This window comes from Mirounga angustirostris, unplaced genomic scaffold, assembly GCF_029215605.1.
Source record: "Mirounga angustirostris isolate CCGP_5_RB_7025 unplaced genomic scaffold, mMirAng1.0.hap1 SCAF_17, whole genome shotgun sequence".
Lineage (NCBI taxonomy): Eukaryota > Metazoa > Chordata > Mammalia > Carnivora > Phocidae > Mirounga > Mirounga angustirostris.
The window spans coordinates 6,085,782-6,113,184 of NW_026991725.1; the positions used below are offsets into that span (position 1 = coordinate 6,085,782).

Here is a 27,403-nt window from a genome sequence, read left to right on the forward strand (position 1 = left end):
CCACAGACCTGGTGACCTTTTGGCTAACCATTTGCCACTTGGTCGTTAACCTTGTTTTTTGGGACCAATCACCTGGAGGCAGCCAGCGGGGTGGGGCGGTGGGGGCAGTTTTAGTAAAATGTCTAGGAGAAAGAGCTGAGGAGTATAATGAATTCCACCCAAGGCGCTAAGGAACTTGAGGGCAGAGAAATGAGTTTCAAAAAAACAAAAAACAGGGTGGAGGTTCTCAGATAGAGACCAGGATGGCTCAAGGGCACGGTTGGAGAATTACCGCCTTAACCGGTTCCCTGCTTCTCGTCACTGAGTCGGGTTGCCCAGTGTGGAGCGTGGAGGCCTAGGAGGTCAGAGAACTATCCCTCATGAGAGACGATACGCAGACACGACCTCACAACAACTCAAGGGAAGGTCTGTTTGGCAGGTGACCAGCTGTGCTTCCTTCTCAGGTTGCGGTCAGGGCTCAGCCAGCCCCTGACGCCCCTCACAGGCCACACGGTGGGTCATCCCAGAGAGGCCTAGGGTCTCTGACCCACGTTCTTTGCAGCGAGGCTTCTTTGGACCAGAAGTCCCCTCTGTAAACCGGGAGGAGCACCTCACCTGGTAGTTCACGGTTATTTATTTTAAAATCTCATTTCTTATTAGAGTCCAAGCCAATTAAACAGAACTTGCAAAAGGTAGGAAAGGGAGAATGGAGGGGAATAACCGAGCTACTCCTCATCCCACCACCCAGACCCCAGCCCTGCGACCATGGAAATAGTTTCATGCCCTGCTTTTCCTTATTCTGTAGACACCTTTTACTTTCTCCGGCTTAAGTTTTTACATGTAACTTTTAATTCCTACTGATCTTTCCATATTATTGCTAGTATCGTTTACAAACCTTTCAACAATTAGATAATCCATAATTTGATAATTTAATTTCCTAATCCATATTATAATTTTGCAACTGTAAATCATTTAATGTGCTAATATTAGCAACGTAGAATGTATGATTTTATATGCTATATGAGTAATTATAATTTATTGTGACTTAGGGAAGCTATTAGGCAGTAAGCAGTGTTTTGGTGCTCTAGGGAAGCAGTGGCTTGGACATCTCTTGTGCAGAAACCGTTTCTGTGGTGAGATGTGTTCCCTTAGGATGAGGTCGCCGAAGTGTACTTACCAGGTCAGAAGGCACAAACTCGATCAGGCCTCTGCTCTCTGGGGCGCAGACTGACCTCCAGGAAGCCTGGTCTGTTTCCCCAGCACGGGCTGCAGACGGGGCTGTGTTAACGGCCAACCTTCTCTGACGCCCAGGTCCTTGGGCCACACTCCGTCCATGACCACGTCAGACCTCTCCACGCACTCCACCACCTCGCTCATCAGCAACGAGGAGCAGTTTGAAGACTATGGGGAGGGGGACGACGTGGACTGTGCCCCCAGCAGCCCCTGCCCCGAAGACGAGACCAGGACCAATGTCTACTCAGACCTGGGATCTTCAGTGTCTTCCAGGTGGCCCCGGGGTCTGGAATGGCATTTGGGGTATAAGGAGAAGTGGCCAGACCAACCCAACCTCGTCCCAGGGGGGTTCAGAGGGCGGAGTCCTAAGCTACATGGGTTCTGCTCCCAGAGTTTGGGGGTGCTGCCTCTGCACTCGGGTGGGGGTCTAGAATTCCTCCTCCCTCCTCCTATCTCAGGGAAGAAACAGAATGAACCCACCTGGGAGGCTGCAGACTCAGGGGTCTTTGTTGTCTTGCTTCCTAGTAGAACCTTGGTGTTGAAAGGTCCTAGGTGACCTACACACCTTCTAGGTGACCCACACACCTAGTCATTGCTTAGCTCTCAGTTGCCGTATCTATGAAATGGGTACCGTTCATTGGCTTCTCTGAGAGTATTGAGGGAGGGGAGATCTTTTGCTATATTTCTACTTCCTCTGCCCCTAAACGCACAGAACACAAGGGTCCCCAGTATTGCGGGATCCAGTAAAGTAAGCTCAGCAGGATGAGGTGAGGCAGCAGATCGGAGAGCAGGAGGTGATTTCTTTCTCTCCTGAATCAGTGCGGGGCAGACTCCTAGGAAAATGCGGCACACCTACAACAGTGAATTGCTGGATGTTTACTGCTCTCAGTGTTGCAAGAAAATCAACCTGCTGAATGACTTGGAAGCCCGACTGAAAAACCTGAAGGCCAACAGGTGGGGCCCCAGGACCCAGCAGAGGGATGGGAGGCCAGGGCTAGGTGGGGTGGGGTGGGGTGGGGGGACCCAGCGGGGGAAGCCGCAGGCGAGGTGGCCCCACTCTGTCTTGGCAAGTGTGAGAGCACTGTCAGAGTAGGATTGATCCTGGGGAGCTTGCATTTTTCTGCGACAGGAAAATCAGGGTGCTTCTACTCGGGACCAAGCTGATTAGTGAATTCCCTGCAGGGGGTGGGACAGAGCCCCATACTGCACTTTGGAGTCTTGCAGAGTTAGAAGTAGCCTGGAGCCCCCTCTGTTCAATGACTGTCCTTTCTCTCTCTCTCTCAATCTCTGAATCTCTCTCTCTAGCCCTAACCGGAAGATCTCTAGCACAGCCTTTGGACGGTAAGGCCTCCCTTGGGAGGAGGGGTTGAATGCTGTCTCCCTTAATTATGCTCCTACTGCCAGGGTGGCCCCCTGAACACACAGAGGGGAATGAAGCATCCCAGAAGTGCAGGCCAAGCGGCCAGAAGAGGTCTGCTTCTGAAAAAGAAGGGTCACACTCCTCCCACCCCTACACCTTGCCCCTTCTGGCGGTGGTGCAGTTGGTCTCGCCCCAACCTCTCGCTGTGTCAGCTTCAGGTGGGCACAGCGGTGATGCCCCGAGGGACCCGGCCCATCTCACGGCCCTTGGTGGCCCTCCCTGCACTCTGGGGCCAACAGCTGGACCAGCACCTCTTGGGTTTCCCACTCACAGAGATTGGGCAGCAGGGTGCCCCGTTGGAGCTGGTCACTTGGCTCCAGGTTACATCCTGCGCAGCTCACTTCCCGGGATTTCCAGGATCCCACTCTGGATCTCAGGATCCAGGTTCTCCGGCCGACTGGCCCAGGTCCACGCCCAGGGTTCCGGGAGCAGCCAGCAAGCACCCAGGCTGGGACAGGAGAGCTCGTTGGCGGAGACCCTGACTGCTGCCTGGCAGGGAGTGGGGAATGGGGGCCTCTGGAGAGCGGTAGCTGGGTTTTGCCTCCAGCAGGCGTTCCCCGGCAAGTGTTTCCTGTTTGCAGACCACCCCCCCACCGCTGGCCGCTCATGCCCTGCCTGGTCTGGGTGGGCCTCCTTCCCTCTGCCCTCTCCCAGGGTCCCCAGAGGTACAGCAGGAGCCGGTTTGCTACAGGGGATTGAGTCTTGCGGGGAGGCCTCAGGAGGACCGTCTGCCAGCCCTGTGGAGCCGGTCTACCCTCACGGGGCAGTTACGCAGCTGGAGGGAGGTGGTTGGGGGCTCACGTGCCCACTCCGGTCACTGGCTAGTTGCTGGCTAGAAGACTGGCCTGAAAAGGGAGGTGAGGCAGCAGGGCAGAGCCGTGAGGGACTGGCCATATCCGCCAGGGGCTCTGGAGGGGTGTCACGCCCAACTGCCTCTGAGCTGGATGATCTCTGAGTTCAGGTCAGGCAACTCTTCTCCCCTGACTGGATGAGGACCGCCTCCTTGGATGGGTTTCTGGCCTCCCTCCCCAACATAGTGGGTACCCCCTCTCGGCCCATAGCCTGCTCTGGACCCCAGCCCCCGGAGGGCTGCTTCTGCAGCTCGCTCCAGCCCCCCCCTCCCCCCGCCGCAGGCAGCTCATGCATAGCAGCAACTTCAGTAGCAGTGACGGCAGCACTGAGGATCTGTTCCGGGACAGCATTGACTCCTGTGACAACGACATCACGGAGAAGGTGGGGCCTGGGGGCCCGGAGAGCCTGTCCTTGCTGCAGGAGGTGGGGGTAGGCGGCCCTGGTAGCGTGGGCACATAACACCCCCCCCTCACCACCCTTCGTGCAGTCACTTGGGGGGCTGGCCGTCCGCCCCACGGTTTCTGCTTCTCCATCCTGTGCACTCAGAGGTTTCCTCCACCCCCACTTCTGCTCCCCTCTTGCAGGTGAGCTTCCTGGAAAAAAAGGTGACTGAACTGGAGAATGACAGCCTGACCAATGGGGACCTGAAGAGCAAGCTGAAGCAGGAGAACACGCAGCTGGTGCACAGGTCGGGGCCAGGGGGCTGGCTTGGGTGGGCCCCGGCTGACTCAGGAACGGATGGCGGTCTCTGTTGTGAGGGCCCCTGAGAAAAGCTGGGGGAGGTCACCTGCACGTCTTGTCCTTCCCCTCTAGAGGCTGTGATGCATCAGCCCCTTGCTACATGGGCCTACCCCTGCAGGACACCCAGAACTGATCTCTGGGGACTCGGAAATGGGTTGGAGCCTGACCTTGACTCCCAGGTCTGCAGCCCCAGGGTGGGTCTAAGGCAGGAGTTGGGATCCGCTTTCCTATTTCTCTGACCCCTCCCCCCGCCATCTGGGGACAGGCTCTGCAGAGGGAGAGACTGGTGTGAGTCAGGGGCTCGCACCTGCTGCTTGTGGAAGGGTCCAGGCATCGCTGCCCCCGCTCCCGACCATGATTGCAGCGAGGTAGGGCTTGCACAGTGTAGTGGTCCTCACGGGATGGCATGAAACTTGGTAAACTGATCCCCAGCCGGGGTCTGGTCCTCAACCTTGCAGGGCCCAAAAATGGGTTCTCTTGGACACCCCAGAAGGTCAGCCTCCCGGAGGGACTACTGCCAGTGAAATGTGCGCTAGACTGCTCTGCCAGCTAGGCTGCTGGGTCTGGCACGCTCAGGGCCACTATCAAAGGACTTACTCATTTTTGGAATCAAGGTGGCCAGTCACTGAATTGCTGGTCAGAGGGCAGTGGCCAGGAAGGAGGAGAGCAGAAAGAGAAGAGGAGGCCCGAGGGCTGCTCCATGCGGCCAGGGTGAGGCCTGCTATCCTTCCCCGTGCCTGGCCTGGGGATGCGCCTTCTCGGTGCAGCCTTGCTCCCCTCTGGACCAACCGCCAGGTGCTCCCCTGGGTGGTGAGCCTGGCCGGTCCACCTCCCCTTACATGCTGTGGTGTCCCAAAGGCATGTCAGTGAAGCTGCTGACCCCCAGGCCTGGCAAACAGGCTGCCACTTTCCACGGCAGGGCTGTTACTGAGCCAGGGTCTTGGGGCCGGGGGCTCCCGGAGTCGCAGCCAAGGTTGAGGTGGGAAGACAGCGGCCACGAGAGCCGACCCTGGACCGGAGTATGCGCCCCTCTCCTCAGGGTGCACGAGCTGGAGGAGATGGTGAAAGATCAGGAGACCATGGCCGAGCAGGCCCTGGAGGAGGAGGCACGGCGGCACCGTGAGGCCTACAGCAAGCTGGAGAGAGAGAAGAACACGGAGATCGAGCTGCTCAATACCAGGTGGGCCTCGGCCAGGGATGGCCCAGCGCGCGAGACAGGGCCTCTCCACAGAGCCCTCTGCCCTCGGATGCACCCTCCACTCCTCATCCAGGCCTGTGGGACAGGCACTATCCCCATTGTGTAGATTGGAACACGGAGCCTGAAGGAAAGTCCCCTGTTCTAACAGTTCTCCTCTTGATACCTGAGCACCTGGACATGTTTGCCAGGAAGTACATAACAGAACCTTCGTAGTAGCATTGTTCATACTAGGTACAACTGGAAACAACACACATGTGTCAACAAGAGAACAGGTGGAAAAACATGGTTTTGCCCCTAGTCCTGGGCTGGGTCTGATGTCTGGGCTTGGAGCTCCCCCTGCTGTCAGATTCTCCCTGACCCTGAACGCTTGGGTGCACTGACCCTGGGCCCCAGGGGCCAAGGTAAATGAAGAGCAGGGCCCGGTTTCCTTCGGGCTTCTGAACCTCAGCGATAGCTGTTGGAAACTGAGGCAGGCAGAGAGAGGAATATTGACCTGGGAATCTGGGTTGGTCACCCTTTAGCTCCATGACTTTGGACCTACCGTGTCCTTTCCTGGGCCTCCATTTCCCCATCTGTCATCCCTCCTTCCCTGCCCCCCAGAGTGACCATGAAGGCAGGTGAGTTAGGGTGCTATGGTCCTCTCTAATGACCCAGGCCAGCGAGGCCCCCAGGAGACCACCGGGGTCCCTGGCAGAGAGGACACCTGCCCCTGTGCTCCTGGGGAGCCCCAAGGTGACAAGCGCGAAGGAGAGGGAATGTTTGGTAGGAATCAGTGGCAGAGGTGACCCTGCACTGTTCTGGTGCCACTGGTTGCCCACCTTCCCTGGCCTCGGGTCAGTTACCATGACCTGGGGACCTGGGCTGTGTCTCCTTGGGGAATCCCGTTAGCACGGCCCCCTGTGAACACTAACATAGAGGATTGGGACCGTCAGAACCAGGGCCTGTGGATGTGTCAGAGGGGGCCACTGGGCGAGCTGAGCGAAGAGCCTGGGGGGGCGATGCTGGGGGGAGAAAGACAAGCAAATATTGTCATTGCTCTCTGTGAGTTCTAACAGGAAAGTCTGGCCACAGCCGGCCACAGGACGACTTTCTCTCTGTTGAGCAGAAAAACATCCCTCCTAAGGACGCGTGCAAAAAGAATCCTATGTTCTTACTCACAAATGAATGTTTCCTTTTATCAAAAACATAAGGATGGGGCGCCTGGGTGGCTCAGTCGTTAGGCGTGTGCCTTCGGCTCAGGTCATGATCCCGGGGTCCTGGGATAGAGTCCCGCGTCGGGCTCCCTGCTCACTGGGAAGCCTGCTTCTCCATCTCCCACTCTCCCTGCTTGTGTTCCCTCTCTCGCTGTCTCTCTCTCTGTTAAAAAAATCAATAAAATCTTTAAAAAAACAACAACAACAACATAAGGATGGTCATTCAGTGTCTTTACCTTTTCGCCTTGGATGACAGGAAGCTTAAAGCTGTATTATCATCTGGAATAACTATTCATACTCTCTTGTTCTCTTGCTCTACCTCTGTTGCTTTCTGGTACCTTCCCTCTTGCAGGCAGCAGAGGATCGCTGCAAGTTGTCGATCTATTGTAAGATCATCTCCGTTGCTGACATTTTTGTCTTTCTCCTTTCCCCAGGGTACAGCAACTAGAAGAGGAAAATGCAGAGCTCAGAACAACAGTGACCCGGCTCAAGGCACAGACGGAGAAGCTGGACGAGGTGAGCGGCAGGTCTGGGCGTCTGTCAGACTCGGATCTTGAGCTCAATCCCCAGAGAGGCAATGTGGGCCACAAAGGCCTTCAGTTGCTAGTTTCTGGAATTCTAATAGAATTGCTCTAACAACAATAGGCAATAAAATATGAATAGTAATTTGTCTTTTTGTATTTCTGATTTTCCGAGGTTTTGTTTTGTTTTGTTTTGTTTTTTTGCAGTGAATATATTTTCTTATATAATGGGGGGAAAACAATAATAAAAAAGAGAGAAGGAGGTTAACTTCTGCTTGGCTGCACCTGATTCAGGTTTCATCCGGCACCAGGGAAGGACGTCAGAGGCCTGACATTTTTTAGCCGTGTTTCTAGAATCCTAAGGGACCAGGCTGTTTCTTTAAGCCCTGACTCCCAGGGCCCTGTCCGAGTCCCCGGGGCGTAGCGAGCCTCTCTGGGAACGCTCCTCCCTGACCGGGTCCCCCCCACTGCCCGCTTCAGGAGCGGCAGCGCATGTCCGACCGGCTGGAGGACACGAGCCTGCGGCTCAAGGATGAGACAGACCTGTACAAGCGCATGATGGACAAGCTGCGGCAGAACCGCCTAGAGTTCCAAAGGGAACGGGAGGCGACGCAGGAGGTGGGTCTCGTGCGGGGGGAAGCGGGGGAAGGGGGTGGGCACCAGGGCTTGCTCCCGCAGCCCCGCTCCCACCACCAACCCACCTCTGCCCACGCAGCTCATCGAGGACTTGCGGAAGGAGCTGGAGCACCTGCAGATGTACAAGCTGGACTGCGAGCGGCCAGGCAGGGGTCGCAGCTTGTCCTCTAGCCTGGGCGAGTTCAGTGCCAGGGCCCGCGAGGTGGAGCTGGAGCATGAGGTCAAGCGGCTCAAGCAGGTGGGCCCTTGCAGCCTCCCTCCCCACCGGATGGGTCTCCTCGGAGGGGCCAAGAGCTGTAACAGCGCCTTCCCTGACTGGCGGGGCTGCTCAGCCCCACCTCACTGCTCGGGGAGGCGGCTTCCCTCTAGGCTGCATCTGATGCAAACCCCAGGGGCTTTCCTTGGAGTCCCTACAAGGAAATAGACACCACTCTGCTGTCCTTGATGATGGGATGGAGAATGAGACTCTACCCAGTTGCAGACTGGTGCCTTGCTGTGTTGGGTTCTCCCAGAAGCAGACCCTGAGCCCAGGGTTCCATTTTAAATGGTTCCCAGGAACAACCCCATGGTCGAAGACCAGTTGGGGGAGGTTGGATCAGGAGGGGCAGAGACCAAGCGAGGGAGTGCTGGTGAGTGAAGCCCCCACTCAGCCTAGCCTGACCCTGGGGGCGGGGGAAACTGCTCTATAAATTACACTCCTGAGTCAGCTTCACCAGCATCCCCCAGCAATCCTAAAACCCCAGCCCTTCCGCATTCATGATGGGACGTCCAAAGTCCCAGGTGTGAGCAGTTAGTTAGGAGACTTGAGGCAAACACTAGCACATGGTGCTGGTCCATGAGGTCTGGGCAGGGCACCGTGGGGCCCCCTGTACTCGGGAGCAAAGATGCCCCTGGAAAGAGTTGTCCTGGAGCAGGATTCCTGAACCTAGCTGCAGGAGGAGCCTAGATCCAGCCTGCCAGCCCAGAGACCCCAGAGCATCACTCTTCATGGAGGGCCGGTGTTGGAAAAGGAGCCACCCAGTGGGCCGTGTCCCCATGTGGGGCCTCAGGAGCTCCTCTTCTGGCTCACCCACCCCCAGGAGCCCTGCCCCTATCTAGAAACTTAGTTCCCCTGAGCAGGCCTATAACTCCTCCTCAGGACCCCATGACCTCCCAACATCCAGACCTCCCCCCTAAGCCTGGCAGAGGCCACATCATCTATGGGCATCTTGAGCTGGCCATGACACACACGAGAGGAGGGTACTGGTGGGAGTCAGGAGACCGTGAATGCCAAGAAATGGGTTCTGGTGGGTTCTGAACATTTCTGGGAGCTGATGTTGCCCTTGTCCTACTCCACAGGAGAATCATAAGCTGCGGGATCAGAATGATGACTTGAATGGACAGATCTTGAGCCTCAGCCTCTATGAAGCAAAGAACCTCTTTGCTACCCAGACCAAAGCCCAGTCTCTGGCTGCAGAAATAGACACAGCCTCTCGCGATGAGGTAACATGCCCATTCGTTCTCACTTTGGAGCCTCGGCCCTTCCTCTGTCCTGTCCCATTCCCATGTGCTGTGACGAGAAGCCCAGGCCACCCCGAGCAGGAAAAGCAGACCAGAGCCGTGAGGGATTCTGGCTATAGGTGGAGTTACGTCAGTTCTGATTCCTCCATGCACTGGGAGAAGCATGGGTTTGGGAAAAGACAGAAACATGCCAGTTGATCAACATGCTTCCATCAACAGGTAGCACAGGAGAGGCTAGAACTCCTCTCCCTCAAGCCAAGAGGGGGAGGACCCTAGCCTTTCTTGAGCACCTGCTTGTAGTATATCTTCTGACAATTGGAAGGCTTTCTGGACGCTTCCATGTTACAGATTGGGAAACTAGGACACAAGATCACCCAACTTGTGGGGAGCGAAGGACCCAGGTCTCCAGAACCAAAGTCCATTCTTTCTGCCCCACCAGGGTGTGGTTATAAAAAATCAGGCCTCCAAAATGTCCTGGTTATATATTAACGTCAATCATTAAGAAGTCCCTGAATCCCTTATCCTGTGCTTGGGACACAGAGCTAAGAGCTGACCCCTCGTCTCAAGGGGCTCCAGCCTGGTGGCAGAGCCAGCATTTCCTCCTAAAGGACATGTCAGGAATGGACCCGCACGGGGTGGGGGGGGGGTTGGGGGCAGAGCTGGGGTGGCGAGGGGGCCATTTCAGGTAGAGGAAACGGCTAGAAACCTCAGGAGTCTTAGGGCCCGAGGACTTTGGATGTCATTCTTGATCATAAATGTCTTTGGCCAGTGTTCTCAGCCTATACCAAGTAATTGCTCCTACTTGGGTCCCTCCACAGACCAGCTGAATCCGAATCCCTGGGGGGCGGGGCCTGGGCACGTGCATGGCTCTCACTCCTTAGGTGTGAGAAGGGGCCCTCCCAGAGCTGCTGTAGCTTGCTTCTGGCATCCGAATGCCGAGGTTAGTCCTGCCTTGCCTGGGGGTCTCCTGAGACAAGGTCTGCCTTGCCCGGGGTCTCCTGAGCCCCTAGCTCGTTGGGCACCGGCTCACCGCAAGCTGGGAATCTGGGCTCTCTCTGCACCAGAGCCCGGGCCCGGCCTCTGACCCATGTCTCCCATTCCCTCCAGCTCATGGAAGCCCTGAAGGAGCAGGAGGAGATCAACTTCCGGCTGAGGCAGTACATGGACAAGATAATCCTTGCCATCCTGGACCACAACCCCTCCATCCTTGAGATCAAACACTGAGACAAAGGATGGCTGCAGAGCGGCCTTGGGGACCCTCAGACCCCGGGCCCTGGGACCAAGGGGCAGACCCCGCTTGAGGATGCGGCCCAAGCCGGGCCTCACACACACACACACACACACACGCGCGCGCGCCGCGCACACACACACACGCACACACACACTGTAAATGTATCTCTGGCCACCATGTCGTGTGTACTGGTGTGTATGTGGAGGAATCCATGCACGCAGCAAGGCGTGAGTGTGGGGCAGTGGCCCTGGGTGACCTCTGTACCGTCCCTGTGCACGCACTCCGTGGCCCCTTTGCAAGGGCAGATGGTCCTGGAGGTGGGAGGGGCAAGGTCTGCGATCAGGAGTTACTGTAATAACAAGAACTGGAAGGTGGTGTTTCAGACACCAGACAAAAATGATTCTACCTCTGGGGAGAAGGATTAAAACACGCTCTAGTGAGACAGGCTCTTTCACCCCACCCCTGTTCCCTCTGGGAGTGGGAGCCAATTTCTGATCTTTTCCAGGAGTTCAAATGCCCAACAGCTGCATCCTCCCCAACCTCTGTGGCCACCTTTGAAGCCTAGGTGCTCAGGCTCTGAAAAGATGAAGGGGCCCTCCCAGAGCCCCTCCCCGGCTGGCAGCCCCCCGCTATCCTTGGGCACTGTGTGTCCAAAGGACTCAGGCTTGCAGAGGAGCTAATGTGGGGCGACCTTCATTCTAAGAGTTCTTGGTATTTTAGAGTTCTCTGTACACTTCCCCATCCTTGCTTACCTACCTCTTTCTGTTTTATTTTTAAGACCATGAAAAATAAGCAGCATTTAACTTGGGGGTACAATGAAGAGATTCAAAAGAAGGAGACGGGGGGAGCTGGGGGCCAGGGGTGTCTAAAGTACGTGTTGGCATTGGGCATCCAAAGACCTGCTTTTCAGGGAGGAGCATGCTCACACCCCTGTTCGTTTCCTTCCCTCTGGCTGCATTTTACCAGAAGAGAAGAAAAACACGGAGGGACTGTTTCCATGGCATCGGCGGGCAAGGAGTGGGCCTTGCTGCCCAGCTCCCAGTCTCCACACGGCCTGGGGATTCTGAGCTCTGGGCTTAGCTCAGCTGGGTGTCGAGGGCCCCGGGTTCCAACTGTTAGAAACACTCTTGCATTCTGCTCTCAGCCAGGCACGGTGTGCCGGTGAGAGACACAGTTGGGGACGTTGTAGGGAAACCTTAGTTTTCCATCCTCAGTGGCACGTGGTGGAAATGCACACTCTGGACTTTTAATGTGATCTTTTGTTCTAGGCAGCTGGGAGTAGATAGGGTACTTTGAGCCTTCCAGTTTATCTCAGTGGTACATGGCTTGTGATTCGTTTCCTTAATCCAAGTATATTTGAACATGTACGGTCTTAATCTTTTCCCCTGCAGTTTCTTCTTGTCTTCAGTTCTGGTGTAAAAAGGAAAGTTTGGGCATGTTGGGGAGGGGCTGGAGGGGTGTTTGCTGGGAAGAGAGGGCTGTAGAGGGTGAAGAGGGGCTTGGGGGCTTGGGGATGCACGTTCCCTGTTCACAAGGGCAGGGCTGTGACCAGGACTGGTCTTCACTCCATGCCAGTCACCTTCTGCTGTTGTTGGATCGTGTGATTTCTCTTTAAGTTCATGTGTGAGATTTGTTTCATGCCGCAGATAATGGGGCTGCGTTGGTCCGATCCAGGACTTTGGGGTCGGCCACCCCAGGAAGACTAGGGCAAGGGGTCCATCTTCTGAGAGTCTCTCAAGCCCCTAGGATGCTGGTGTCCTTGGGCTCCTCCGGGGGTCTGAGAAGCAGCAGCGGCAGTAGAAAGAAGGCAGGAGGAGTGGGTCTCTTGAGAATTTGCTAAAAGGCGGCAGTGGCCCCGAATTAAAGGAAAGAAAATGTATCATGACTTGGCTTTGGTCTGGATTTTACATTGGAAGGAGTCCTTCGGAGGCCAGCCAGATCAAGATCCTGGTCCGTGGGGGACTCGCCCTAGGAGTGAGCATTTTGTATGTAAAACTTTCTGTGCTCTTTAGCTGCATTGATACGGAATTCCAGAGAAGGCCCCAGAGGCCTGGGTTACACAGTCACTATGTGGAAGGGAATTTCTGCTTTGTTGAAAAGGGGTGGACAGCGGTGGACTTGCAATGTTTCTGCCCCCTTCCTGAAGGGGGCGCAACAGGAGCGGCCTCGTCTGAAAGGCCCCCAGGGATCTGGTGCTGTGCATGGAGGTCTCTGGAAGAGGGAGACTAAACTCCATGTCACCCAGGCCTCAGGTTCAATCCAACCTTCTTCAGCCAAAATCGTCTTAAAAAAACCTAGGCTGTCATTCTAGTTGGCTTTTCAAGATCATGTCGTGTTTTTAACTGCTCTTCCATGTGTGAAAGCTAGCCTTCGGGAGGCACATGCGGCCAGGGTCCCAGCCCCGTGGACCCCAGCGAGGGTTCCAGAGCGGTACTGACTCTGGGAGCAAGTGGGGCAGACCCCGCCCCCTTCCTGGGCTTCCCCCTCCTTTGTGTGTTGTCTGATTGAGAGTTCCCCTCTTCTCTCTGGGTGCTGGACCTGCTTAGGTAGTACACATGAGGACCAGCGCGGTGTGCCTTTCAGGCAAACAAAACACAACTAGTGGAAGTTATGTTCCAGGCAATACTTGGGACACATCTCAAACGGAGAGATTTTAAAAATTCTGATACCTGGGCCGAATCCCCAGAGGATCCGATTTCGTTGCCGTGGGGTGTGGCCCAGCTACTGGAATGTTTAAAGAACTCCCCCAGGTGATTGTAACTTAACTGGGTGCCCAGGTGCGTTTTGTTTTTTGTTATTGCTAAACCTGGCAACTCCACCTAGTAGGGATTAGTAGTAACTCTTCCAAAGTTGAGCAGTGTTTCGGGGGCACTCGGAGGGAGTCCTACAACAGACCCACATTTTACACGGCACTTGGCTATCCTTACATTCAACGGGAAGCCAACAAAATTTGCAGAATCAGTGAGTGAGCTTTATAAAGTTCTAGTAAAAAAAAATAATGTATATTTTAAACTTTGAATTGGCCAAGTTAGACAAATTATTTTAAGTTTGTACATTCTTTGAGAATTGTCAGAGGGAAATGCCTTTATTTTGACTTTATTTCTCACTTATTACAAACACAGAGCTCGAGAACCTCCCAAGGCACTTGGACCCGAAACAGTGGTTTTCGACTTGGGCTGTGCATCGGAATAACCCCGGGGAGATTTTCGAAATTCTGCTGACTGAGCTGAACCACACCGCTGCCCCACCCCAAGATTCCAGTGTAATTGGTGTGGGTGTGGCCCAGGCATCCAGATGTTTAAAGAGTTCCCCAGGCCATGCTGATGTGTGGCCCAAGGTTGAGACTAGAAGGTTCCTAGTCAGGGATGGAGAAAACGGGTGGAAATGGCTGTCGGGTTTGTTAATCCAGGTGCTACCTTAACAGTGGGGGTGTCGGTGGCTTTGATGGATGGTGAGAAGTGAGCAGATCCCTCACCCCAGGGATGGGAGGCCAGATGCCTTCAGGAACTGGTGTACCAAGCTGTTCTCTCCAGCCTGGGGGTTAGCAAACCTGAGTGGGCAAGTCTCCGCCTGGTGCCCATGGGGTCACGCACAGGCCCATTCTGGAGTCACGGGTCCGGAAGGGGCTGTCCCCCCTGAAGCAGCCCCAGAAATAGTCTTCGACTCACACAGCTGAGCAGGAGGGGACACTGGCCTCTGATCCGTTTTCAGGCTGGGTGGAGGAGTGTCACCCCAGCTCTTCCACTGTTAGTAGTCAAACCAGCATCCCAGCCCATGTTCTGGAGGCTCCGGGCTCTCATCTGCTGGCAAGTCTGGTTCCTGAGCCCGTCAGGTATAGTGGTCAGGAGGGCACTGTGAAGGCGCTTTGGTTCCAAGGAGGGACTTCGTAACCGGCAGAAACCTGCAGGGGCCAGTGAGGCCTGGTGGCTCACGGAAGAATTAAGCCCACTTTTTGTGCTCTGTGGCTATGTGTGTTTAATGCATTAGCAAATTTAAACCTAAAAGCAGGGAAGTTTGGGGATGGTCACCATGCCAAGGAAATGACCATTTGCCTGGCAGATCCATAGCAACTCTATGAAAGCGCTAAGGAGGATTTTAGGTTGAAGACTTCAGTGCTGGCCCCCTCCCCGGTCATGCCTCCTTCGGGACTTGGGCAGCCCCTCTACGGCGATGCTTCAGGCTGGTCCCCCCCTGCCTGTTGAGGGGCCACATATCCCCAGGTGACTTCAAGCAAGTTCCTTCCCTTGACTCACTGACCTTAGGGACCTTCTGGGCCTGCCCAGCCGTGTGGCAGAACAGCTCTAAGGCCCTTCTGCCACATTCTCTGCTGCCTACCTGAGAAAATGGGGTGCCTTCTGGAAAGGTTTCTAAAAGCATAGACTCCGGTGAAGTGTGATGCTTACATCACTCCGATCTTGTAGGCTCCTTCTCGCTTCCTGAGACTGTAGGGGGAGGGCTGTCTGCCCCGAGCCACCAGCAGGAGGGTGACTGAAAATGGCATGCCAGGGCTGCCCACGCAGGACATGAGTGCTGCTGCCGGGGCGGGGGGGGGGCCTGCGCCTCCTGCTGGGTCCCTCTGCTTTGCTGTGCTGCACAGGCTGTGTTTTGTCTGCATGGTTTGGGGTCGTCGTCCTTGTGCCTTTTTTCTTCCCTGTCGCTGCTGTACAGGACTTTCCATGTCCCCACCGCCCCTTTTCTACATCCTCTTGTTCCCCTGGTCCTTCCCGAGCCCTGTAAATGTGTACATAGCGTCCCACTTGGTGTCCGCGTGCCCCCACCACAGCCGGTGTGCTCCCAGGCCAGGTCTCCCCGCACGCCGACCCACGTGGAGAGGCTCCGCTCTGTTCGCTCGGCCTGGCAGATTTGGTAACTTTGTACAGAACTCTTTTTACCGTGGTCTTCAGCTTGGAGGGCTCGGACCCTCTTAGCCCCTCCGTGCAGCCTGCAGCTAGTTTAGAAGCCTTGCACACCAGAAAAGGGTAACTGTAAAGCACCTTCTCCCACAAACCTCTTCCCCTGCATTGGTGTCAATATTTGTAGAAAGCTGGGCGCCCCTTCCTCACGGCGGGCCCTGGCCTGGGCAGGGACGTCATGGGTCTGCAGCAGCTCCCCTGGTCCCAGGGGAAGCTCCAGCAGTGGGGGACTCCCAGTGCTTGGCATTGGGCTGCCTTCAGGACCACTGCCGTCTGGTGTCTCTAACAGCCTTGGACTCCAAGTGGCCATAAAGAGGAGGCTTCTGGCGGCTGCCCCGGCCCGTCATTAACATAACAACTGCCGAGCTCTTCCTCCTTTGCCCAAGGTGCTCAGACCCGAGTGCCATTAATTCCCCAGCTGCGGGCTAGACTGGCCTTGTTGAGGACTCACGCGCGGCCTGCCGGCTCCCTTCATCCCAGCCCTTACCGCTTTCTTGGCTGGGACCCCAGGGGCCCAGATTGGATAAGCTGCACGTATGGCCTCATGCCCTAGGGTTTGTTAGATGGCTTTGACTCTGGGATTCTCCTTGAGTCCCACCCCAGGAGCCTCCAACTGGAAGCAGGCTTAGCTTCAGGGCTGGGCTGAGACCTCCACCCCCAGGCTCCGGGGGAAGGGGAGGGGGGAGGCCCAAGGCTATGTCCCAGGGCCTTGAGCTCTCCGCCCCCTACCTGCTTCTAGCCAAAAAGGAGCAGGCTCTCAGAGGCAGGCTCCTTCAGGAACTCTAATGTACAGACCAAGGTGTAAATAAATAGTTTGCTTTTCTTGCCTGACTTGATGGTGAGTTTCTGTGGTTGGGGGAGGGAGGGTGAAAGAGGGAGACCTGGTTCCAGGGCTCCTGGGGACAGACCGTCTTCTTCAGGAAGAGAGGCCCCACCCAGCATACCAGGGTGGCTGGTGCTGTCCTCCAGGTGCAGGGCAGAGCAGGGGGTCACCCCACAGACCCTCGTTTTGGCCCGCTGTCCCTAGGAGAGGAGATGTGGATCCCAAAAGCCCCTGTAACACCACCATGTCCATCCCCAGGGCTATGATGTTCAAAAACCTTGTCTTTGCCGCAACCAAGTCCCCTTTCCCAGCAAGGACCTCCCGGGGGTCTTCAGGTTGCCCTGGTCACTCTAATGGGGCTCCAGGGACATCTTCCTCCATGTCCACCACTGTGACTCCCCTGGGTCACGGGCTCAAGTCCTCCCCTCAAATTTGGTTTCAGACCAACCTGACAGCACGAGTCCTGCTAAGCCCAGGAGCATCGACGTAGCTCCAGGTTGAGTGGCCCAAATGCCCAGCTTTCTGCCCTCTGCCCCTTCCTTTTACTATGGGATTCCAGGTGTGGGGAAGGGATTCACAGGTGGCCCCGGCCCAGCACCTGGAGAGGAGTCTGCTCTCCCTGTTGGCCCAGACCCTCAGGACAAGCAGGACCAGGTCCCTCCACGTCCCCACACAGGCCCTTGTGTGGTGGGTCTGCCTGGGCGGCAGGCAGCTCCCTACTCGGTGAATTTACGTGGCCTCCTGAGCTCATGGGCAAGTCCCTTCCCCAAACTGGGAGTTTGTTGTCCTGGATCTCTGTTCCCTCCATCTTCCTAATGTGCCCTTTTCCTTCCCGACTTGAGTTGCCAGATCCTGTGAATAAAAATACAGGATTCCCAATTAAGTGTGAATTTCAGATAATTTTTCAGCTTAAATATGTTCCATCCAATACTTAAAAATTATTCATTGCATATCTGAAATTCACATTTAACTGGGCATCTTGCCTTTTATCTGGCGACCCTATTCTCAACCCTTTCCAGGACCTTTCTGCTGCCAAGCAGGTGTCTCCAATTCCTGAGCTCCTGCCTTGCGACCCAGTTTCGGAATTAGACTCCTTAGTTTGCCACTACTTTTTTTTTGAGACTGGTTCTGCCTTCCCCACCCTACCTAGCCATCCAGAAGCAACCACTGGCCTTTCCAGAAGCTGTTAGCCCCCTTGAGCATCTGCCTTCACACAGCCACCTTCCCTCTGTGTATCTCTGTCCAAATTTCACAGTTGCTATAAGGACACCAGACATTGGATTAGGCTCCACCCTGACCCAGGATGACCTCATTCATCTTGACTTGCTTGTATCTGTAAACACCCTATTTCCTAATAAGGCTACATTCACAGGTACCAGGGCTTAGGACATCCACATCTTTTTAGGGGGATGCAATTCAACTCTATTTGCTATTCTGGAGAAAGGTGAAAGCAAGCACTGCTGGGTATACAGGTCGTGCCCTCCACACAGGTACATTCCTTGCTAGGCTGTCCTGGAGAACCGTTCCTGAGTATTTCAGACATCATCCCTGCGCCCCCTAGAGGTCACACAGTTCCTGCAAAGGGCTCGCTGTCAGATCCCAAACTCACTAGGTCCTCACATTTAGAGCCTTTTAAAAATTTTTTTCTTTTTAAGATTTTATTTATTCATTTGAGAGAGAGAGCACGAGCAAGGAGGAGGGGCAGAGGCAGAGGGAGAAGCAGACTCTCCGCTAAGCAGGGAGCCCGACATGGGGCTCAATCCCAGGACCTGGAGATTAGGACCTGAGCTGGAGGCAGATGCCCAACCAGCTGAGCCTCCAAGGTACCCCCATTTAGAGCCTTTTAGAGTGGTCTGGGCCCAGGCCAAAGTCTCCTGAAGAGGTAAAAAATATCTGGGTCTGAAATCACTCAACCAACCAATTTATGTACAGAAAAGACAGCAGAGGCTTATGTCCTCCTGGGGAAAGGGGAGCCACAGCTGACCCCCAGGTGATGAGCTGCACTTGGGAAAGTCCGGGGGGGGGGCGCTGCAAGAGTGGGGGCAAGGGAATTGAGGTCAGTTGGGGATCAGGGACAGCTTCCCCGAGGAAGGGGTATTGCAGAGGACTCCTGGGGGACTGTAGGACCCAGGAACCACATGTGGGAGAGGCGGGTAGAAAGCACACCCTTTCAGCTGGGAGGTGGGGCTGGTGAGGCAGTGCAGAGCCTGGCCAGAAACAATTGTTTCATCAGCACCTAATAGATACACGCTGTAGGGCTAGGTGTGGAGCTTTGACCCTGAGCGAAAGAGCTCTGCTCCTCACCCTCAGGGCACAGAGTGCCTCCAGCACGTGAGAATGGGAGGTTCTCGATCCTGGCTGCATATTTGAATAATCTGGGGGTAGTTGAAAACCCCACGGATATAGGCCCCAGCCCAGCGAGTTGGATTCAGGTGGTAAGGGGTGCGCTGGACACTAGGGTTTTTCCAAAGTCCCCCGGTTGATTCTAGCGTGTAGGCAGGTGTGAGGGTCACCGGTATGTAATCCCCCCACAGATCATTTGAGGAGTCAACTGAGGCCTGGAGGAGGAGGAGAAGGCCAGGTGAGGGAGACTGGGGAGGACATGGGGAGGGAACAAAAGGTGAAGAGGCTTAGCGGGGGGGAGAGAGAGCAGAAGGATCTTAAGCCAGGGAGTGGCCTGCTCAGAGCCCAGTCTCAGAGGGTGGCGGCGGCGGGACTAGGCAGCAGACTGAGAGACGAAGAGAGAGATGAAGGCAGCCTGGACTCAGGTAAGACCTGGGTTATCTGTTTGCTGAGTGGGATGAGGAGTTGGAATTGCCAGATGTCAGTGGTCATCTGGGTAAGGGAGCCAGGCTTCTCACAGCTTTGCCGGGAGGGTCTACTCCAGCCAACCCGTCTCCAGAAAATGACTAAGCTACGCGCAAAGGTAGGCAAAGCCACTCCTGCAGCCCCTCACTTTCACGCCCGCCCGGGGCCCTCCGGGGCGACAGGTGCGGCGCCAGCCCCCGCTGGCGGCCCAGAGACCTGTGGCCAGCAGGGGGCGCTCGCTGCAGGATGAGGCCGGTTCTCGTTGGCTCAGGCCAGCCCGCCAGCGGTGGCGCGGCCCTCCGATTTCCCAGCCCTGGGGAAGCGGGAGTTGGCATCATCCCTCCCCTGTCACTGTGCCTGATGCAGTGCGTGGCCCGCACGAGGCAATGGCGAGGTAGTTCTTGTTGGCTTCCGTGCTCTTAGGGCTTACCGCGTGCCAGGCAATGTGCCAAGTGATTGGTGCGCACTGGGTCCTGTGATCCTCACAACCACCACTAGGTGGGTGGTAGTGTTATCCCCATTTTACAGATGAGGAAACTGAGCCACCACAGGTGACCTAACCCGCCGCAAGTCACCCGGGGTTCACACCCAGGCAGCTGGTAAGGGGAAGAGTCATCCCAAAGTGGGACTCCACTGACTAGCCCGGGGAGTGAGTTGCTCAGAGCAGGGAGGCGTCGCTTCCAGGATGGAAAGGCTTCAGGGAGAAAGGAGGACACTTGCCGAGCCCTGGAGCGGGGGCCAGCTCTCCGTGAGCAGAGGGGCTGTGAAGAGCGCTGTGCGAGCTTGGGTACAGAAGGATGGTCGTTTCCCTGCGGCTCAGCTGGGCTAGCCAGGCCCTGCCTTACAAGTGGGCTGAGGGTCACGATGCTGCAAGCCCCCTAGGGCAAGGTTATGGCCTCTAGGGCCGGAAAGTCCAGAGCCGGCTTCAAACCAGTCCTTCCAGGAACTAACCCAATGGCTGGACTTGGGCTGCAGGAATTTCCCCTCACTCCCCCACCATCCCTGGTGTGGCCCTGGCTTTCACTCCAAGCTCTTGCTATTGGGTTCTGATTTGGGGTCCATGACATTGATGTGATCTCTGGGTTAAAAAAAAAAAAAAAAAAATGCTAGAGCTCCTAAAAGGCCCAAACCCAGAGGGCGAAGGTGCTGGAGCCTGAGCTCACTTTCTCCAGCCTGTTTGATGGCACTAAGCCCAGGGGAGCCTGTGAGATCCTCCTCCCCTGCATTCTAGCCCCACTGGCCCCTCTGCCCCCACTCAGCCTTCCCAGCTTATCCAGTCCAGCAGGCTACCCCCGGACCAAGAGCTGGCATCTGCTGGTCCCTGACAGTGTCTGGGCCAGGCCTCAGTACTCTGGCCCGCAGTTGTGGGTGGGAGTGTGTTTGGGGGGGTGGGGTGAGGGGAGAGGAATGTTTTGAATGTCAATTCTGGAGGCAGTCAGGGCCAGAAGGAGAGGGGAGAGCATCTAGTCCAAACTGTTTTGAGGTTGGGGTGGAGACAAAGGACATCCACCTCCTAGATCTCTGCGTCCTCTGCGGGATCCAGCCCCAGGGCTGAGCACCAATCAGTGTTTATACTCAAAGTCAAAGTCGGGAATGATAGGGGTGGTAAAGGCTCCAAAGATAGCCACCATTGATTTACTCCCTCCCTGCGTTGCATGCAGGCCTCTCCCCTGTTGAAAGGTGGAGTCGATTATCCCCTCCTCCCAAATTTGGGCTGGCCCTGTGACTACTGTGATCAATAGGGTGTAAACATGCATCATTTGTGGCAGAAGTGATCACCTGGGACTTCTCAGCTCTAGCCCTACGAGGCCACAAGGAAACATGTCTCCTTCCTCTCGAGCTGCACCCTCTTGGAGGCCATGCTATGAGGAAGCCCAAGCAGCCCCACGCTAAATGGAGGTCCCAACCCAGTAGTTCCAGCTAAGTGTCGGTCATGGGAGGGAGGCCACGGTGGGCCTACCAGCCATCCCAACACCTGAGCCAACAATAGATGAAGCACAACTACCTGGCCAACCCCCAGAACCTGAAAAGGGTCTTGTTTTCAGCCTCTATTTGTTGAGGTAGTTGGTCACAAGCAGTGATGCACGAAACAGCGGGTCCTCGGGAGTTGGCTCTATCAGGCCCACTCTCACAAGATCCATCCTCCCCAAAAGGAATCCACCTAAGCATCTTGGGGAATGACTGGGTCTGTCAGTCCTCTGATCTCCTCCAGGCGGATCTCTAACTGTGCAGGAGCCCCATGGAGAAGCCGGAGTGTCCATGAGAGCAGGCTCACCTTTAAGGAAAGGACGAGTCCCTAGGGCTGGAGCTGCCTAGTGGTGGGGCTCACTAAGGCTCCTGCCTTGTTTGGGGGCTTCTGAGGTAGCCTGATTTTTTTTTCAGCCTGTGACCCACCTGTGACCCCTCCTGGCTCCTTTAAAGTCCACAGCTGCCTTGAACCATCTTGTTAAGAGTGAATGTTCCACAAGCAAGTGGAGGAGTCAGGGAAAGGGAATTGAACTAACCACCGAGAAGGAGAAGAGAGAGGAAAAGACCAAACCACACTAACCCTAAGTTAACTAACTAACTAACTAACTAACTAACTAACTTAACTAAGTTAAGAGTAGCCTTAACTTAAATGTCTACAGGTGTGGCCTTCTACTCAAAAGGTTTCAAGTCACGTTGATTTTTTTTTTCCCTCCTATTAACGGCAGCCTTAAATTTAGAGCAAATGCTGGCAAAGGGACCAGGAAACCTGACCAAGGGGAAGAGTGTCAGGTTGCTATGAGGGAAAGAAGGTCAAGTGGTGTCTCACCCCCCCTGCTAACTTTAGCAGTGAATAATGGAGAAGGTGTTCAAATTTTAATTAACGCGGGGCTGTGGCTAAGAGCTAACCAATTCTCCCATTTTGTAGCTAAGGAAACTGAGGTTAACTGATGACTGAGGGGACACTGGGCACGGCCCCTCCCACATTCATCCAGCATCTTGCAAGTTTTAACTCCTCCATGCAAATAACCACCAGCCCACAAACCTAGAAGCCACAACCCTAGTTGTCTGTAACCTGCTGTATCAATGAGCTCTTATTGCTAGGTAACAACCCACCCTCAAAACGTGGAGTCTTGCAACAGGAGCCATTCGTTATTTTCACCATTTTGTGGGTCAGGTGGCAGTTCCTCTGCTGGGTGTGCCTGGACTCACCCACGTGTCACCCACAGAGCTGCATTCAGCTAAAGGGTCAGCTGGGCTGGAAGGTTCAAGATGGCCACACTGATGTTGTAGCAGGTGGTGCTGGCTTTCAGCTGGGAGACCCGTCATGGCCTCTCATCCCCCATCAGCTAGACTGCCTTCCTTACACGGTGGGCTCGGGACAGGGCTCTAAGATATCACAGGAAGAAGCTGCAAGGTCTCCTGAGACCCAAGCTTGGGTATTTACTCAACATCACTTTTGCCACATTCTACTACTAATCAAGAGAAGCCAGATGGCCCGTCCATGTCCAAAGGGGGTGGGGGGTAGACTCTGCCTCTGGAAAGGGAAAGCAGCAAAGAATGGGGGACTTCATTTAATCTACCATGCCTGTCTCTTTAACAACCCTCCCTCCCACCTCCAGAACGTCCTATCCTTCTTCCCTGTTGATTTTTCTCCCTAGTACTTATCACCATCTGATACAGTATATGGTTTGCTTATTTAAGAATGGAAGCTTCATGAGGGCAGGGGGCTGTGCTTAGTTCCTGCTATAGCTCCAGCACTGAGAACAGGGTCTAGCACATAGTTGGTGCTCAGTGAGGATTTGTTAAAGGAATGAATGATGGGATGCTCTCACTATGGTGCTACATGGAGGTGGGGATGGCCTGATCTTTGCAGCTTAGGAGCTCTGTGCTCTGGAACCAGCTCTCAACCTTTTGGTTGAGTTTCACAGCATCATTGCCAATGCAAAAGCTCAATATTAAAAATGGTACATATGTTTAGAAAACAGAAGTTAGACCATGTCCTTACAGCTGCTCGCTCTTGGAAGGAGACAAAACCAGGCTCCTAGGCCTGCCAGCTAAGGAGTGGACCTGGACAGACCCACAGTGACCCCACCAAGGAGCAACCCCAGTGCACCCAGGGTTGGCTGTGACTCAGAGTAGGGGGTCAGAGAGCAAAGAATATAACTTATCTATTTTTTTCTTAGTTTTTTTTTTTTTTTTTTTTTTTAGGTGCTTTTATAAGAAAGACTTTACTTTTTAGAGCAGTTTTAGGTCCACGGCAAAAGTGAGTGAGAATTCCCATATTACCCCCACCCCCATGCAGAGCTTCCCTCACGATCAACATCCTGCACCAGACTGGTACAGATTACAGCCGATGAAATGATCCACTTCTAAGGATGTGGGAAATGCTCATCCTACAATGGTAAGTGCGAAAAATCAGGACACCATGAAATATACAAATGTGAAAATAGGAATCTGACTCTTCTGTGTTCTATATACTCAATTTCATCAAATTCACCAATTAAAAAGCTATTTTATGTGCCATTAAAAGGAAAAAGTACTACCAATTAATTATAAGACTCCATCAACTAATCAGTTGTCATCCTAATTTGTAATTTGTTAAAATGTGAGAAAAAAACCTGTACCTGAGAATAAGTAAATTACAGTGTGTTCTATACACACAATGAAGTTGGATGCTTACCTTATACCACATACAAAAATTAACTCAAAATGGATTAAAGACCTAAACATATGACCTGAATTGATATAGCTCTTGGAAAAAAAAAATAGGGGAAAAGCTTCATGACATCGGATTTGTCAATGACTTCTCGGATTTGATACCAAACGCACAGAAAACAAAACCAAAAATGGACAAATGGGAATGACTACACCAGACTTAAAACTTCTGCACCGTTAACAATCAACAGAGTGAAAAATCAACCTACAGAATGGGAGAAAGTATTAGTCAACCATATATCTGATAGGTTAATATCTAGGATATCAGAAAGAACTCCTACAACCCATCATTTAAAAAATATAACCAGAATAAAAAATTGGCAAAGGACTTAAATAGACATTTCTTCAAAGAAGATACGCAAATGGGCAACAAGCTACATGAAAATATGCTCAACATCACAATCAGGAAAATGCAAATCCGACCATAATGAGACACTACCTCATACCCATTAGGATGACGAGTATAAAAAAAAAAGTGCTGGCACAGATGTGAAGAAATTTGAACCCTTTGTGTACCATTGGTGGGAATGTAACAACGTGCAGCCACTATGGAAAACAGTATGGAGGTTCCTTGGAAAAACTAAAATTACCATAGGATCCAGCAATCCCACTTCTGGGTTACATACCCAAAAAAATTGAAGACCTATTTCCATACCCGTGTTCACTGCAGCACAATTCACAATAGCAAAGAGGTCGAAATAAACTACATGTTCGTTGAGGGATGAATGGATTAAAAAAATACAATGACCTATTGAGCTTTAAAAAAAAAGGAAAATCATGTCATGTGACAACATGGGTGAATCTTTAGCACATTATGCTAAGTGAAATAAGCCAGGAACAAAAAGACAAATACAGTAGGATTCCCCCTGCTACCCTGAGCAGCCCAACTCTGAGTAGAACGGTGGTTGCCAGGGGCTGGGCAGAGGCTGGGAAGGGGAGTCCCTTACTGTTCAGTGGGTAGAGTTTCCATAAAACTTCCATTTGTTGCACAACCACGTCCAGAGAGTAGACACTGCATTTTTAAACGGTCAAGATGGTAAATTGTTTTTTTTTTCAACTTTTTAAAAAAGATTTTATTTATTAGAGAGAGAAACAGCATGAGAGGGGAGAGGGTCAGAGGGAGAAGCAGGCTCCCCGCTGAGCCGGGAGCCTGATGTGAGACTCGATCCCAGGATTCCGGGATCATGACCTGAGCGGAAGGCAGTCGCTTAACCAACTGAGCCACCCAGGCACCCAAACTGTATGTTTTTTAGCACACACAAAAACAGCTTTCCTAGGTTTCCCCAAATCTCCACAATCTATACTTCTTAAAAAGTTCTATAAATAAGCAATAATGACTTTGGCGGTGGCGGGGTGAGCAATGGTGCCATTGGTCTGATTTGTGTCCTGCCCCCCACCCCCAGTCGGGGCGCTGGCCTGCAGGAAGGAGGGCTGGAGGCCAGCAGTTGGCCACGTCCTGCCCTGGGGAAAGGTCTCTTCTACCCACCTCTCCTGGAACAGACGCTGTGGCCACAGGCCAAATGAGGACAGAGGGACCTAATTCCTTTAAAAAAGAATTTTTTTTTAAACAAAATGCAGGATCTACAATAAAGTATACAACATCATAATCACCCGTATTCCCACCATTTCAGCTTCTTGCCTTTCACAGAACAGAAACCAGACATTACCAACAAAGTTCCTTTTGTCCCCTATCCCCAGCCAGTCTCCTTTATATTTTATGCTTACCTACTTTGCACGTCTTTCCCTTTAATAAATGGTTTGTATTGTCCTATATCCTGCTTTTCCTGCTTTTTAAAATCACATGTGCTTTTGCGCACTACCTACGCTGACCATCATTCCTTTGAATCTAGATCATTCCTTTTAATAAGTGACCCACTGTTCCATGGCACGGACAGACCATCAGCTTCCTCCATCCAGGTGGCCTCTCGGTGTTCACTCCCCCTGGCACTGTCGCCGCGAACATCCCTGGGGGCATATCCTGGCGCGCCCCCGCCGGTTCCTCCTGGGCAAGGCCATCTCGTCTACAGATATTTACGGGGAGTCTCCCGTGCCCGGGGTGGAAGGGCAAGGGCGGAGCGTGAACAAGCCAGGGAAGGTTTTCCTTATGCAGGCCGCCGCCCCTGCGGGGTCAGCGAGGGACGGTCCTCTCCCCGCGCCCCCAGGAGCAGGCCCTCGTCCCTCCCGGCTCCCTGCACGTTTCTCCAAGGCTAGTCCCGTCCATGCCTGCACCTGGTCTCGCCCCCTCGGCTCCCGGTGGGCTTGGCCCGAACCCCCGTCGCTGCCTGCGTAGCCTGCAGACCAGACCACACGGAAAAGACCGGGCCAAGGTCACACGGCGGCGCGTGGCCGGCCCTGGCTCGCTCGCGGCCGCGGTCTCCGCCTCCGCTCGCGTCGTAGCAGGCGCCGATCGGGTTTTTTCTTCGTCTGGGCTCCCGGCCCCGCCGCCGCCGCCGCCCCCAGCGAATCCCCGGCGGCCTCTGCCCGGGCTCTCCCGAATACGCGGGAGGAGGGCGGGGCCGAGCCGGCGAGCCGGCGAGCCGCGAGTTCGGGTCCCGTCTCAGGCAGGAAGCGGGCGCCCGGCTTCGGCCCTGAGCCGGGCCGGAGCGTCGGGCGGCGTGGGGGCTTCGGCGGGCGGGTCTGGAGGGGCGAGCGAGCGGGCGGGCGGGCGGGGCCGGAGGCGGGGCGCCGCCCTTCCCGCGCCTGCGCCGCCTACCCTCCACTGAGAGCTTCCACCGCTCGCTCGGCTGTCAGGCGCGGTGGCCAAGTGGTAAGGCGTCGGTCTCGTAAACCGAAGATCGCGGGTTCGAACCCCGTCCGTGCCTGGGGCTTGAGGTTGGGACCTAGCGGTGGGGTTGCTTTGCCCCCACGTGCGCCGTCCCTTAACTGCGTGGCATTTTTTACTTTTCGGCTTCTGTTCGGGCGTCCTCGGTCCCTCCCCTCCCCCCAGGCTGCGCAGTCACGGGCGCAGGCCGGGCCAGAGCGCCGGGGCTCACCGGACCGCTCGTGGACTTGCTCGGTCCCCGCTACGCCGTGCCTCGCTGGCAGGACTGGCATTTCGCCCCCCACCCCGCCGCCCCACTCGCCCTGCCACACTACACTGGCCGAGGCTCTTCTGGGATGCCTGTGATACCGGTGGGGACACCGAGACCCCAGGGGAAGGGCCAACGCTAGGCACTGATGTCGCCAGCGGGGAAGGGGCGGTCCCGTGTCGCTGGGTTGGTGTGTCTTAAGGGTGGGAGAACTTTCCAGAAAGGATGTTGGAATTTCTGGAGCCCAGCGGTGTTTTCTGCTTTCTGTGTGTTCCTTGAAAGGGGAGTTAGCCACCTGTGCTCGCTGCCTGCATTCTTGTGTAGAAAGCCAACACATCGCTCAATTGGTGGGCGCTTAGGCCTTTCCCAGCCCTCCTTGTGAGCTGACAGTTTGAGTCTGGTGCCTACCTGTGTGATCCTTTCAATCTGGCCCCTAGCCATTATGACACTCCCAAGTCATCTCTAGGATAAACAACCCAACTTAATATGACATGATGTTGAGGGCCTCTCATTCCTGAATCACTCTAGTCTGTTTGTCCCCTTCTTTGTGATCCTCAGCACTGAAAATACTACCCCAGAGATAGTTTCATGAAATGGAACTTCGCCTCCCTCATTCTGCATCCCATACTTCTATTATTGTGAC

General features: G+C 54.5%; 1 protein-coding gene and 1 non-coding gene across 3 annotated transcripts in view; both read left to right on the forward strand.

Annotated features, from left to right (window-relative positions):
* RAB11FIP4 (RAB11 family interacting protein 4) overlaps nucleotides 1-11,942 on the forward strand; it is a 74,411-nt gene extending 62,469 nt beyond the window's left edge. For both annotated transcript variants that reach the window (XM_064582168.1, XM_045889438.3), the window contains 11 exons: nucleotides 1,291-1,485; nucleotides 2,032-2,166; nucleotides 2,518-2,553; nucleotides 3,766-3,865; nucleotides 4,069-4,172; nucleotides 5,265-5,405; nucleotides 7,051-7,132; nucleotides 7,618-7,755; nucleotides 7,853-8,011; nucleotides 9,112-9,255; nucleotides 10,381-11,942. In XM_064582168.1, coding sequence (XP_064438238.1) covers nucleotides 1,291-1,485; nucleotides 2,032-2,166; nucleotides 2,518-2,553; nucleotides 3,766-3,865; nucleotides 4,069-4,172; nucleotides 5,265-5,405; nucleotides 7,051-7,132; nucleotides 7,618-7,755; nucleotides 7,853-8,011; nucleotides 9,112-9,255; nucleotides 10,381-10,497 — 1,351 coding nt within the window. In that variant the 3' untranslated portion in view covers nucleotides 10,498-11,942. The remainder of the gene's footprint in view (nucleotides 1-1,290; nucleotides 1,486-2,031; nucleotides 2,167-2,517; nucleotides 2,554-3,765; nucleotides 3,866-4,068; nucleotides 4,173-5,264; nucleotides 5,406-7,050; nucleotides 7,133-7,617; nucleotides 7,756-7,852; nucleotides 8,012-9,111; nucleotides 9,256-10,380) is intronic.
* Nucleotides 11,943-26,481: 14,539 nt separating this feature from the next.
* On the forward strand, nucleotides 26,482-26,553 carry TRNAT-CGU (transfer RNA threonine (anticodon CGU)). Its single transcript has one exon. It is a non-coding gene; the product is annotated as a tRNA-Thr (tRNA).
* The last annotated feature ends 850 nt before the right edge of the window (nucleotides 26,554-27,403 follow it).